This window comes from Ziziphus jujuba, chromosome 3, assembly GCF_031755915.1.
Source record: "Ziziphus jujuba cultivar Dongzao chromosome 3, ASM3175591v1".
Taxonomy (NCBI): domain Eukaryota; kingdom Viridiplantae; phylum Streptophyta; class Magnoliopsida; order Rosales; family Rhamnaceae; genus Ziziphus; species Ziziphus jujuba.
The window spans coordinates 3,799,830-3,814,908 of record NC_083381.1 but is presented as its reverse complement, the minus strand read 5'-3'; the positions used below and the strand labels follow the sequence as shown (position 1 = coordinate 3,814,908).

Below are 15,079 nucleotides of genomic sequence, written 5' to 3'. Positions count from 1 at the left end.
CGAAAGGATGAGTATAAGACTCCCACAAAAATTCTTTGTTGGTTTTGTTGTAAATCTCTGCAGTATGGAAAACTCGTCATAATTGCATAAACACATTATGCTGTGATGTTTGGAGAACTTCAAAGAGAGTTAGGAATAAAATGTAGGACCTAATATTAATTAGTTAATGTTAGTTGTGCCAGAATGGCTACACAGGAGATGTGGCTAACTGGATTTGCATCATTAAAACCCCATTCAAGGACATTTTAGGCTCTCGGGTTAATTTAATCTGGATATGGATATAAGCAGTCAATTCAGAACAAGCATTGCATTCTTTAGTCTAACTTTCTGAAACCGTGTTATTTCTGGTGTTATGCACAGTAAAGTGGAACTCTGTGTTATTGTATATAACAATAGGTTCATCAAGTCGAGCAATGATACAAAGGACTTGGTCATGGTTACATATGTGTGATTTTTGACATCTATATAACAATAGGTTCATCAAGCGGAGCAATGATACAAAGGACTTGGTCATGGTTACAGATGTGTGATTTTTGATCTAGTGAAAATTATTTTCAGTCTATAGAGATTGTCAAAGAGAGGTTGTTGGACCTCCTAACTAGTTATTTCATGTAATCAAGGTTATATGTAACATTATCTTTCCCAAAAAAAAAAAAAAAAAAAAAAAAAAGATACCAACATTGTCCATTTATTTAAATACCTTTTGGATCAATCATTTCAGTGGTTTTTACTGTCTTCCGAAGGAGAGAGAGAAAGCTACCTCCCTCGTTGTCCTTTTCTTTTCCAGACCATCTATGTTTGGTGGACTCATTCAGAGAAATTTTTTTTTCTTTTTCCTTTTTAATATTATTAGATAGTACTCTAACAGATCTTATTTGGGATAGCATCATTTTGCAAATTAAATTAAATAAACAAATACACTATATTGTCACAAATCAAAAGCGTACAAATAGTCGACCAAAAAAAAAAAAAAAAAAAAAAGAAAAAAGAAAAAAGAAAAAGGAAGCATACATATAATTAAATCATAAGAGTTAAAGAAACAAAAAGTTCAGAAAGCTGAGAAAGTCAGTGACATGTAAGGGAAACAAATTAAAACAAGATTAAAAAAGATATGCCAGTAATTGTCCTGCAAGTACATGGAAAACCACCACTGAAACTTTGACTTTGGATTAGTTAATGAACCTTGTATTCCATAATTTATGCTTTAGTCGACTACTAATCATTCTACATATATATATATATATATACATAAATTATTTCAGATTCCTGTAAAAATAATGTGGTATGGCTGTGATGATGGACTTTATAATTTGAAAATGCCAGCCAAAATGAAACAACTTGGAAATTAAGGAAGCAACATATAAACACAACTTTGAAGAAAATAACATAGAAGTCAAAATTGAAACAATGGGTAACACCAGATTGCATGAAGAAACAGAGATCATAACCCATATGGAACCTGATCTGTATAGGGCAGCAGTAAATGGCAAGATTGATGTGTTCATGAACAATAAAGATCATCTTGAAGGCTTACCCACTCCTACCAAGAACACAATCCTCCCTATTTACATCAAAGCCAAAAATGATCAAGAAAGTGCAAAACCAACCAAATTTGTAGAAGAGATTCTTCACAAGTGTCTGCCATTGTTGCTTCAAGCAAATATTGATGGAGACACTCCACTCCACATAGCAGCCAGAGATGGGCATACTCTGATCGTGAAGGTCCTCATCAAGCATGCGAAAACTCTTGGGATGGAACTTTGCAGGGATATGATGACAACGAGGAATAACAAAGAAGACACCGCCTTGCACGAGGCATTGCGATTCAAACATCTAGGCATCGCATGGATGTTGGCTAAAGAAGATGACGAGATCATGTATTTTGTTAATAATGTTGGTGAGACTTCACTTCATATGGCTGTCAAGGGAGGGTATTGCATCTTTGTGCTTGAAAAATTAAGGAAGAACATCATACGAAATATAACAGTTTAGGGTGGCCCTGATGGCAAAAGTGTTCTACATGAGGTAGTAATATGCAATGATGAAGGTATGAATTTGCTCCCTGGCTAAAGAATTTTGTACATATCAAATGGAACTTCAAATTTGATGAATGATGGTTTCTCTTTGTATTTATACAAAAAAATATATATATATATTATAAAAGCAAAATGAAAATAAGTTATATTTAAAATTAATCTATTTCAAGAAAAATTATCACAAATGTAAAGATGCATATGTTAAAGTAATGATTTTTGCATTGTGGCTCCTGAATTTAAGATAAAAATTGGATAAGTAGAGGATTCACATACACAAAAACCTTAAAAGCACAATAAATGTGTACAGATGGAAGAAAGAAAAAGAAAGTCATGCTGTTATCGTTCCTTTTTATTAACTTGCCTGAATTTACAAATGTAATAAGTACATGTTTTCAAATCAAATATAAAATTACATGCATTATAGTATTTTTTATTAAAAAAAATACAAATATAAATACCTTATAGTAAATAATTCTGTAAACACCTTTGATCCACTAAATTTTACATTTTGTTATTGTAGATTTTTGAGATGAGAGGGATGAAATTCTCATTGTCCTCTAAAAAAGAATTACAGGCCTATTTAACATAGACATGTGGCTGACATTCTAGTCCACAAAACTAGGAAAGCAATCCCTGTAAATTAGGAAAATCAAATTCTAAGGAATCAATCAATAGGCTGATCCTATTTATTAGGAAACAAACTAAATAAGTAAATATCTTAAAATAAGATAAATCTTCCTAATTAATTAAATAAAAACCTACTCCTTCCTACACTTCCTCTTAAGCTGGGTTGTATATGTTATACAACCCCAGCTCGGAGCGGAATTCTTCGAAACTGGTCCTTGGAAGAGCTTTGGTGAAGATTTCAGCTGAATGCAAACTTGTAGGAATGTAGGTCAGTTGAACTATCTCATTGTTGACCTTCTCAGAGATAAAATGTCTATCTATCTCAATGTGTTTTGCCCTATCATGATGAATTGGAGTTTTAGCAATAATGATAGCAGCTCGGCTATCTAAAAGCATTCTTGTAGTGTATTCTGTGATGGCTTCAAGTTCGCTAAGCAATCTTTGAAGCCACATTCCCTCACAGATGCCTAGAGCAAGTGCAAGATATTCTGACTCAGCACTGCTTCTGGAAACCACTAATTGTTACTTGCTTCTCCATGTCATTAGATTTCCCAACATATATGAACAATAGCCAGTTGTATATCTTTTGTCAGTCAACTCTCCAATCCAGCTTGCATCTGTGTAGATCTCTATCTCTCGGTTTTCACATTTCTTGAACAATCCATGCCCTGGTGTCATCTTTAAGTATCTCAAAATCCAATACATAGCTTGTAGATGATCTCTTATTGGATTGTTTATATGCTAACTTACCACATTAATTGAGAATGCAATGTTTGGTCTGGTGTGTGAGAGGTATATCAATTTTCCCACTAGTCTTTGATATGTCCACTGGAGTACTCTCTTCACTTGTCTTCATCTTCTTATTGGGATCCATCAGGGTATTGATTGGTTTACATCCAAGCATACCCGTTTCATTGAGTAAATCTAGGATGTACTTCCTTTGAGAGAAGAATTCCTTTCTTGAATCGAGCAATCTCCATCTTTAGAAAGTATATGAGGGGGCCAAAATCCTTAATTTCAAATTTGGTAGCAAGCAGCTTCTTCAACTTGATAATCTCCTCTTCATAGTTTCTAGTTAGGATAATATCATCAACGTACACAATTAGGATAGCAATCTTCTTCTCATATGAGAATTTCACAAGCAATGTATGATCACCTTGATAATGTTTATATCTTTATGAGACTATTGTTTTGGCAAACCTATTAAACTAAGCATGAGGTGACTATTTTAAACCATACACTGCTTTCTTGACTTTACATACCATTCGACTGTCGGAGGAATTCTCTAATGCCGGAGGTACTTCAACGTATACTTTTTCTTCTAGATTGCCATTTAGGAACGTATTCTTGACATCAAGTTGGTGTAGTGGCCAGTCTTGATTCACTGCAAGGTAGAGTAGAATTCGGATTGTATTAAGCTTGGCAACAGGTGTAAATGTCTCCTGATAATCAATACCGTAAGACTACGTGAAGCCCTTCGCTACCAAACAGGCTTTGTACCTCTCAATTCTCCCATCTGCCTAGTACTTAACCGTAATATCCACTTGCACCCCACTGGTTTCTTCCTATGAGGAAGCTTTGAAAGTGTCCAAGTACCATTGCTTTCTAGTGCCCTGAGTTCTTCTGCCACTGTTGGTTTCCATGCTGGAATTCTTAGAGCTTCTTGAATAGAGTTTGGAACCTGCGTATTATCAAGAGCTAAAACAAATGCACTATAGGAGGCAGTAGCTTCTCATAAGCAACATAGTGTCCAATGGGGTATTTTGTGCATGATCAAACACTTTTCCTTGCGATAGGCAAGTCAGAATTATCAACAATAGGACTAGTAACCTCATGATTTGATGGATCCATACCTGTACAAATTTCTGAAGCAAGAGGAACTGGTTCCAGTTTTTGACCTTGCCTAATTTGTGTAGTGTGCTCCATATGCTCAGTCGGTTTCCTCCATATGCTCAATCGGTTTCCTCCTCTTTCTAACATAAACTTGAAGTTCCTGTTCATTGTTGGTCTCTGGTAGCTATGGAAGAGGTTCGAGCTGATCTGTTCGGGTAGGTTTGATAGATTCAGGTAGGGCTATGTGAGTGTTTTAAGGTTCAGGTAGATTCGTAAAGACTCAGATCATTTTGATGAGGATGAGAATGGGTTATCGAGGATTTTTGAGGATGATGAGAGTGAGAAAATTAGGAGTGAATGTCTTGCAGAATGTCCCAAAACTGATATTCCCTCAAATGCTCCATCTGAATTTCAAGTTTGGGAAAGTAGGACTGGTGCTCAAAGAATGTGATATGCATGGAGATATATATTTTTCTAGTAAGAGGTGAGTAGCATTTATATCCTTTTTGATTGGATGAGTAACCTAAAATGATACACTTGAGTGATTTTTGGTCAAGTTTGATTCAGTTATGATGATGAATGTGACAAAAGCTAAACACCCAAAGAACTTTAAGTGGAAGATTTGAGATAAGAACCTGACGGGGATTTTGAAATTTTAGGACTTGGCTTGGCATTCTGTTAATAAGATTAGTAGCTGTTAAGATAGCTTCCCTACAAAAATATTTAGGAACATTGCTGGAGAACATGATTGATTGAGCTACTTCAAGCAGGTGTTTATTTTTCCTCTCTGCCACACCGTTTGGTTGAGGGGTATCAACACATGAGCTCAAGTGTATAATGCCTTGTTCCAATAGATAGGACCAAAAACAGAATTGAAATATTCCTTGGCATTATCAGTTTTTAGGACCTGAATTTTGCTTTTAAATTGGATCTTAATCATCGAGTGAAAAGATCTGAAGATTGCCCTTATTTCTGATTTTTCTTTCATGAGAAAGGTTCATATGATTCTAGTGTGGTCATCAATGAAAGTCATAAACCAACGAATTCCCTTTATATTTTTAATTCTTGAAGGTCCTTAAATGTCACTATGGATCATAGAAAATGGATATAAGGGTGTATATTAGATGGTTGGATAGATATGTCTAGTGTGCTTAGCAAGTTGGCAGATTTCACAATGATAAAAATTGGAACTTTTATTATGAAACAATTGAGGGAACATCTTTTCAAAATACACAAAGTTTAGATGACCGAGACGAAAATGCCATAACATAACTTTATTTTCATCCAAAATTGACACAAAATTGAAAATAGATTGAAATACACAACTTGTCTAAGGAACTTTTTGATGAAGTGAAGTACTTTCTTTGAGCAAATAGAGTCCACCACATAGCTCAGGACTGCCAATCACCTTCCCCGAATCCATTGCCTGAAATTCACACAAATTTGGATAGAATTTAGTTACATAATTCAAATTATTAGTAAGTTTGCTTATGGAAATCAAATTACAATCTAAGTTCGGTACATAAAGTACAGAAGAGAGAAGCAAATCTTCTGTTAATTGTATTGTTCCTGGTCCAGCCACTTTTGAGAGTGAACCATTTGTTATTCTTATTGTAGAAACACCATGAGCCGGCTTATAGTGCTAAAAAAATACTAATATCACCTGTCATGTGATCGGAGGCTCCCAAATCGACTATCCAAGGCTTTGACTTTGTGACTTTTGTAATGAAGGCAGAAGAGAGAGTACCTTCGTGTGCTAACATACTAGTATGCTGTTGTGAAGTCGTTGGAGTCGATTGAGAAGAATTAGAAATCTGACCAAATATCTTCTACAATGCATTGAGTTGTTACTTGGTAAAGGGATTGGTTTCGGCAACGTTGGTATCATCCGATGTTGTAGTAGTATGGGCGCGGCTCTCACGATCATTCCGTACACTATTAAGCTTCACTCTGCTGGTTTTTCATGTATTTTCCAACACATTTCCTTAGTGTGCATGGGTCTCTGCAATGTTTGCACCACGACTTCCCCTTTTCAGTTTATTATCTTGAGAAGAATTATGTGTGTATAGGGTTGAGCCTTCCACAATTGGAGCAATGCTGGAATCACCTATCATCATTAGTTTCCTTCGGCTCTCCTCCCATCGAACTTCTGAAAACGCTTCTCGAAGTGTAGATAGGCATTTAATTCCCATGATTCTTCCCCTTACCTCGCCTAGGTCTTTGTTGAGACCGAGAAGAAACTTGAACGATCTCTTTTGTTAAACAATTTTCTTATACAAAGCAGCATCACCAGGACATTTCTAGAAATATATCTCACACATATCAAGATGCTGCTAGCATTGTGAAGTATATTAAAATATTGGGTGACATTTAAATCCCTTTGTCGCAGGTCATGAAGTCTGGTGTCAATCTCGAACAACTTTGAAGTGTTTTCTGAACTGGAGTAGGTTTCACGTGCTGCTTCTCAAATCTCTTTGGCTGTCTTGTAAAACAAAAATTTTTCTCCTACTTTGGTGGTCATAGAATTGATTAACCATGACATAACCATGTGGTTTTCCGCTTTCGAGGTCCGATACTTAAGATCTGATTTTTTCGGAATGGAGGCCTTGCTTGTGAGATATTTGTCCTTCCCTTTGCCGCAGGCATACATGAGAATGGATTGTGACCATTGAAGAAAATTATGGCTATTAAGTCTGAAATTGGTGATAATAAAAGATGAATTTTCTTGAATGTTCACTGAGGGAATTTGCTCGGGTTTTAAACTGACTTCTGAGGAAGAGGACTGTGAGTTCATTCCGTACTTAGTCATGGTGGTGAGAAAATGGCAATGAAGAAATTAGGGTTCCAAAACAAGCTCTAATACCATGTAGATTTTTGAGATGAGAGGGACGAAATTCTCATTTTCCTCTGAAAAAGAATTACAAGCCTATTTAACATAGATATGGTTGACATTTCAACCCATAAAACTAGAAAAATAATCCCTGTAAATCAGGGAAATCAAATTCTAAGCAATCAGTCAACGGACTGATCCTATTTATTACGAAACAAACTAAATAAGTAAATATCCTAAAATAATATAAATCCTCCTAATAAATTAAATAAGAACCTACACCTTTCTACAATTATGGTACCATTCCATAATTTTAGTTACCATATAAAATAAGTGTTTTGTTGGGTATTTAAGGAAGCACATGACTATGAAGGTGAAGCTAAAGTGGGTCTTGAGTCACAAAAAAAACAACTATCAATTAAACATTCCACACATGCAATTAGACTCTTCAACCACGAACTCATCTTTAATGAGGATTGCTTCTTATATAAGCTTTCGAAGATCTAATATATTTGTCTCACATGTGTTAGAAATGATGAGCAATATTAAGAAAAATGGGGGAATTAAGCAAACAAGCAGATCAACAAGGTTGGACTCCACTACACTATGTTGTAGACCTAGGAAACCTTTCAATGGTGAAGGCCTTACTAGAATTCGACCTATGCTATCTATGTGAAAGATAAAGAAGGCAAGATACCTCTTCAAATAGCAGCTTGTCATAGCTACCTTGAGAAAATAAAGGATATCATTTCATGGTGTCCGGATAGCTCTGAATTCGTCGACATTGGAGACATTAGCAATTACACTGTGTGTAATATCCTGCAAAATCCTTCACTTTACAATGTACTGCAAGGAAAGGATGAAGATAATGGGATAACATCACTTTCCACTCCAAATCATCATCAAAACATCTCTCAGCCTATCAAAATAAATAACTTGAAATTCAATGAAGAAAATATTCTTGCTTTCGGAAAGTGGATTGATGCAACAACAAATAATTTAAAATTAAAGCACATTATTAACAACATAGGTTTCAAGAAATAATCTTCAAGTTAGATATATGAAAGTCAGCTGCATTCAAGAATAAAGCTTTGTACATTTTCTTGTCTATGAGTAACATAATCTGTAGTCAAAATGTACATGCCATTATTCTCTTTCATGAGTTACATAAAGCATGCTAGATAGAAATATGTATACAAACATGCATATGTTGAGAAAATCTTATAACTTGCAATATTTGCAGGAACAACAAATGCAAAGAGACAATACAAGATCAGATCAACAAATATTATTGCAGAAAAACGATGAAGATTCTTGAGTAGATAAAGCTAAAGAAGCTACTCTCATTGTGGCTGCACTCATTGCGACCGTAACATTTGCCGCAGGTTTTACATTGCCTGGGGGTTATGTGAGCGATGGAAGTCAAGAACAGGGTACCGCAATCTTGAAGAAAAACATAGCATTCAAGACATTTATTATAACAGACACAATAGCCATGGTGTTCTCTAGCTCGGTTGTATTTATCCACCTCTTCTTGGCTCTAAAACAAGAAAGGAGAAGGTTTTTATCGTACTTCTTAATTTCCTTTCATCTCACCATGTTTGCCATGGCGCCAATGGTTATTGCATTCGTGACAGGCATATATGCAGTGTTAAGGCATTCTAGTGCTCTTTCCATAGTCACTTGTGTTATTGGGTTGTCTTTTTTGGGTTGGTTCCACAAGTTGTTGATGTCACATATAGATGACTGTCTTTTTGGCTGTTGTTTTGAACTTGATCAAGTGTAATAATGCTAAAGTTGTTTTCTGAGTTTTGGACATCAAGCAAAGTACTGTTCACAGTTTCTTAAGGAAAACTACAAATATGGGCTCAAAACACACTGCTTCGACACTCAGAAGAAAAATTAATTCTATAACTATCATCTAACAATATGGCATTGAAGTATATTATATGTAAAGCATGACTGTTATCTTTGGTTCCTAATGTATTTTAGCTGACAAAAGAAAATGCATGCAAGAAGTTCTCAATTTAACACAATATATATACTTCTCGAATACAATTGTTTATTGATTCTATGCAATCACATACTTAAATGAACAATCAACATTATTCTTTAAGGGTTTTCTCTACTATAAAACCCAACTTTTTGTGCATTTATAGGACATATATGGTAATAGAGAAATCATGCATACTGTTGAAAAAGCATCTGTTAAGCAGGTACAATTTGTAATGCTTCCCTAACATTGACTTAACCATTTACTAATGAAGACTGTATAACAAACATTCTCATAATAAACATTCTCATATATAGGCTACTTAAATTGTTTGAAACTGAAAAAAAATTTATTGAAAATCATGAAATCAAATGTAAGTGGCTACTGGTCCTAAATTTTAATTAAAGAACCAAAACATAAGCAAAAAAAATATAAAGAACTGGACCAACAAAATAAAACAATTGTAAAACTATATATACATTGCAGCCAGTTATCTATAACAAGCAGGAGGCATTTCCCAATTCCCGCCAAAAACAGAACAAATCAAATTACCAGTGGAAGAATACAATGCTTACAGGAAAATGCAGAGTCATATTGCAAGAGCAAACACAATTCTGTTTACTTCTTCCACCCAAGGTCGAATGTTACTTTTTGATGGATAACCGCAACAGGAGCCTCCTCACATTCATAATTTGGGGACAAACAGAACATCTAAGAGGTTGCCATATGTAGAAGGCAGGTTTTGGAGGGAGAGTCCTTAAAAGAGATTTTTCTTCCTTTGAAGAGACAAAGAGGGAGGCTTTAAAATACTGCATGTAAATGTAGGCCAAATGCAGATGTGTTGTAATGCATGACATTAGATTAAGAAACACCTAAATCAGACTAATGAATCAATTTGCTGCATGGCTTGAAAAGTATTTAGACTTGAAAATATATCAGGCTTTTGACTTTCAATCAGCTAAGTGGTTTTCAAAGAATGATAAGCCTCAGTAATTGATGCACTGTTTAAAATGCTCCAACTATCAAGAAAGTCTAGCATCTGCTTGCTAATATCTGCAAACAGAGGAGTTCTAACCATTAGCTCGTGATGCTCAAATTTTAGTTCCTCACACTTCAGTGCAGCAGTTTTGCATCACTTGATGCATCCTAAAAATAAATGAAAATTAGATGAGACATTTTCAAGAAGCTAAATAATCATGACAATACCATAAAATTAGGTTAAAATTCTTTCATGGTAATCATGATGCATTATAAAGCACATGATATCATCAATAATTAAAGGCTAACAGTATTAGTTGTCTATTTTTGGAACTTACCTAGGAGTCAAATAAGTTGAACAAGTTTTGGTTTATACATATAGTGAAACTCACTGTTTTTATATATATGTATTCACATATGCATTACAACATGTGCTTGCTCTGTTTGTTACTTATTAGTCAAGTTAGCTATTTGAGCTGCCATTAGTTTCTTACCTAGGTGTCAAGCTATGATGGTGTAGCTAGAATTCAATAGAGGGTTTCCTATTTGCTTCATGATGAAGGAGCTGCTGTTGCTGTGTGAGACACATTAACAATAAAAAGCAGAGTGAGGGAGAGTGCCTGTAACATTAGAAAATCAGAGGGATATTTTCTCATAGGGATTGAGATCCTGTGACTTTGGTGATGAGCTGTATATTTTTGAAAACTGAAATTTAATCTGATCAAGACTCTTAAACAATGGATGTAGGAATGGTTATAAGTTCTGAATAGCTATAAAACTTATGTTTTGTGGTTGTACTTTATTTTCTCAGTTTATTCGCTTTTTAATTTTTTAATTTTTATTTTTTTATCTTGTTTACTTTAAGTGTGAGTTCTTCAATTGAGAAGAAAAATCTTGCTGCAAGTTTAACATAAGTTAGTTTCCACTTGGAAACTCCACTATTTCTTAAAATTATAATTGAATACCAAAGTTGCTAGTGTTTTCTCTTGAGGCTCTAACGATGCACAGTTTTGTATGATTCACATACTTGACTAGACACATAATAAAGAAATAATAAAAATCTAAAGGTCAGCATTAAATCTGGCATATCATCTAACCATTGCAGACTTATACACGTCCAATTAAGATGCCCAAATTATGATATCAAACTCCAGGCCTGTTCCTTCCATAATTCAGTCTTCTCAGATTATATCAGTAATTAAATGGAATAAATGGGGCCTCTGGTCCATATCATATAGTCAACAGTTAGCTAATGTCTACAGGCAGCGCTAAGGGTTCTGTGCCTTAAATAATTTTCTAAGTCCAAGCTTAATCGTCCTTACATGAAATGATGAATAAAAGAAATCAGTTTAAGTAAAATTCTTGTCATCCAGGTCACAGCTCAATACCACCAACTTGCATAATGGACATGTATATATAAAATATGGTCACATGTGCAAACAGAATTAATGCTTATGTAGAGTGGAGTTACTGAGATTCCATATGTGGACAAATTTTCTAGCATTATATATACAACAGTCAACTTAAGATGCTTATACTCAACTTCTTCATTAAAAATTTCCTTTCACAGAAACAAAATATGAATTCAAAAGGAGTTAATTGTTACATATAATTGTTTAGCGAAAAAATAATGCCCTCTACATTGAGTTTTGGAAATTAAATGCCAACTTACATGTATAGTAAGAAAAATATTTGCTCAATAAATAGAAAGTGCTAAGTTGAGCTTGTGTTGGGGTTACTTCGGGGATCCACTAGGCATGCTTCTTTTCCACAAGCCAAATAATCCAATTAATGAACCAAGATTAAAAAATGACAGGCCAAATTGACTTCGGTCTGGTAAATAGGTAGTTAGTTTAAGCCATACATGTGCTTAACGAATTCACTACATGTACACAACAATGCCTTGCAACATAGCAGACCATTGAAACTTATCCAACATTGTTGTAGAATAACCTAGGCTAATAGAAGTGGGAGAATTCAAGCCTTACTGTAGAAAAAATGTCAACAAGCCGATAAAGCAGCAGAGGGTCTGATTAGCTCATATCAGTTACTGTCCTAAATTTATTGAGCAAAACCAAAAATATGGCTCCACCTTTATTAGGAGGTTTACAATGAAGCAGAGTAGCTTTAGAAAAAAGAAAAAACTATCAACTTGGGCAGCCATAGATCACCTAGAGAGAATATTAGGCTCCCTAAATAATTTGAAACTTTTAGCAAGTCTTACACAAATTCTGTACAACCAATTATCCATAATAGTACCCCAGAAAATTAAAATCTTTTTCGTGACTGTAAGGATTGTTTCAATTTCTGCAAATTTATTTGTTGGTTCAAAGCCTCAGTCACATCTTAAATATGGCTTGTGCTACTTTGACATATAGATGTAGATCTATTCTCTCCACTTAAATTCAAAGGAAAACTGATCATGTTGCAATCAGACCACTAACATCAAAATAAAGGAACATTACTAGTTGAATGTAGATATAACTCACTGATTTTTTTTCCCCAAGGTTACCAAGCAAATTGGGATAGAAGATAGCAATTTATCTCACAGAAAACCCTTTATCATCACCATACTTCATTTTTATCAGGGCTTTTCAAATCTATGTATTTTAATTTTTATCATTGGTGAAAAGATAGTACATTTAAAAAATCAAATAATTCAATAACATGATCCTAGTATGCAATTAAATTTTTCATACAATATATTCTGATTCCAGCTATAGAGGATACAAATACAATAATACCAAAGGTGAGTAAAAGAAGTGAAAATGAAAAGGAAAAGGCTAAGTCAATTGATAGCATATTAATCGTAATAAAATAATTGGCATTCCCTAATAAAATAATAATAAAAAGAGTAAAAATGATGAATAAAAAGGTCACCTTATTACAAGGACATCAAGGTATTGGCTCCCAAAATGTGTCATATTGAACAACTCTAAGTAACATTATCAGACAGTATTTGGTCAAGAACACCTTGCCTCCATACTCAACTCTCCAACAATTACCAAGGAAGAGACCCCGAGAGTCATTATCAATGACTCCACTCAGCATTGCCATTAAAAGAACCTATGTGACTTCTTCTTTCCTTTCCCATGCTAAGTAGACTTGTTGGGGAAACATCCCTTATCCAACATCTCCTTTAGAATTCTAATCCCCTCCTCTGCTTTACCAATATTACAAAACCCCTTAATTAGCATATTGTAGGTAAAAGCATTAGGAGCACAGCCATTTTCCACCATATTATCCCACAACCTACCTGCCTCACAAAACTCCCCCTTCTCACACATTCCCGCAATTAGTGTGTTGTAAGTTAGGACACTTGGAATTGAACCCTTTTTGAACTGATCAAATAACTTTCTGGCTTCCCATATCTTTCCCTGCTTATAAAGCCAATGTATAAGTGTACTTGTAATGGTATTATCAGGAGTACAATTCTTCTTCAAAAGTCTTTTCCATAGCTGACAAGCATCCTCCACCTTCCCTTGTTCGCATAGCACGTCAATCACCTTGCAACAAAGCGCTGAGGTTGGTATATACTTCTTCTCAATCATATCATAAAGCAACTTAAGTGCTTCACCAGACTTGTTTTCCTTACAATAAGCTTTAATCATAACCCATAAGTAACATCATTTGGGTCAATCCCTTCTTCATCCATTTCATCCATTATCTTAATAGCAACAGCCAATCTCCCTTGCTTAATATACCCAGCCATCAAAATAGTATAGGCATAGGCATCAGGCAGCCATCCTCAATCCAAAATTTCAGTAAAAAGCCTCCTGACACCAACCATATCACCTTGTGAAACATACCCACCCATAATAGTAGCGTAAGTGACCACATTAGGGACCATTCCCATGGCAGGCATTTCATCCAACAACTTGAGAGCACCATCTATGTTATTGCTGTCTCATAACGCTTTAATCAAAATGTTACAGGTAAACACATTGTGCACCACATGAAAACTCTTCTTGCAATTGACGAACACCAAGTGCGCCAAATCATAGCACTCATTTTGAACTAAAGCGTTCAACAAAGTGTTCAAAGATCTCACACAGCGTTGAACGACAAAGGATTCAATGCGTATAAAGGTTTTCAATGATGATTTTGGTCCACCTACAAGGCTGTAATTATGAATGACAGTGATAAAAAGTTCTCCACCACATTTTAATTGAGATTTGTTTTGGCAAGAAAGCAGGGACTCAGCATCTTCAAAAGCATGAGCACGTGAGAGACATTGGATGACAGCATGGCAAGTTTCATAGTTATTGGAGAAATCCAGGTGGAAATTTCCAGCATAATGGAAGATTTGGAGGGCAAGGTCAAGATTTTGCCGGCTGGTGATCATTGACACAAGGTACAAGCGTTGGGGCCAGGGCTTGATTGGGGAGCAACACTGAATGATTCAATGGATAAGGAACGGATGTTGATGGTGACACAAGTAATCAATTGCAGAAACGAAGTAGCCAAGATCTTGGGGAAGAGGACATGGTCGTGGAACAGGTAGTAAAGATAACACAACATACTGAGTCCCTAGTTCCTTAACTTTGTCTGTTTCTCAACAATCTATGAAAATCAAACTTCAAGATCTGCAACCAAAAAAAAAAAAGGTACTATTCAAATTTGCAAGTACATCTCGACATGAAGAGAAAAAGTATAAAAATGATTAGAGGACATACAGATGCATTAAAAAAATGATTTAGAGGAACTACAGATGCATTACATTCATACTTGTTAAAAGTAAATTAAATCAGTGAATCATCAGAACCTGGCACTCTTATTAGA

At 35.0% G+C, this 15,079-nt stretch overlaps 1 protein-coding gene and 1 pseudogene across 1 annotated transcript; both read right to left on the bottom strand.

The window, feature by feature from the left end:
- Positions 1 to 2,816: 2,816 nt before the first annotated feature.
- Positions 2,817 to 4,664, bottom strand: LOC132803266 (uncharacterized). Its single transcript, XM_060815857.1, has 5 exons — positions 4,443 to 4,664; positions 4,164 to 4,344; positions 3,926 to 4,047; positions 3,230 to 3,341; positions 2,817 to 3,130 (listed from the first exon to the last, which is right to left on the bottom strand). Exons 1-5 carry the CDS (start codon positions 4,662 to 4,664, stop codon positions 2,817 to 2,819), a joined length of 951 nt encoding a protein of 316 aa, XP_060671840.1.
- A 1,007-nt stretch (positions 4,665 to 5,671) lies between these two features.
- Positions 5,672 to 14,699, bottom strand: LOC107421893 (pentatricopeptide repeat-containing protein At5g16420, mitochondrial-like; annotated as a pseudogene).
- Positions 14,700 to 15,079: the final 380 nt, after the last annotated feature.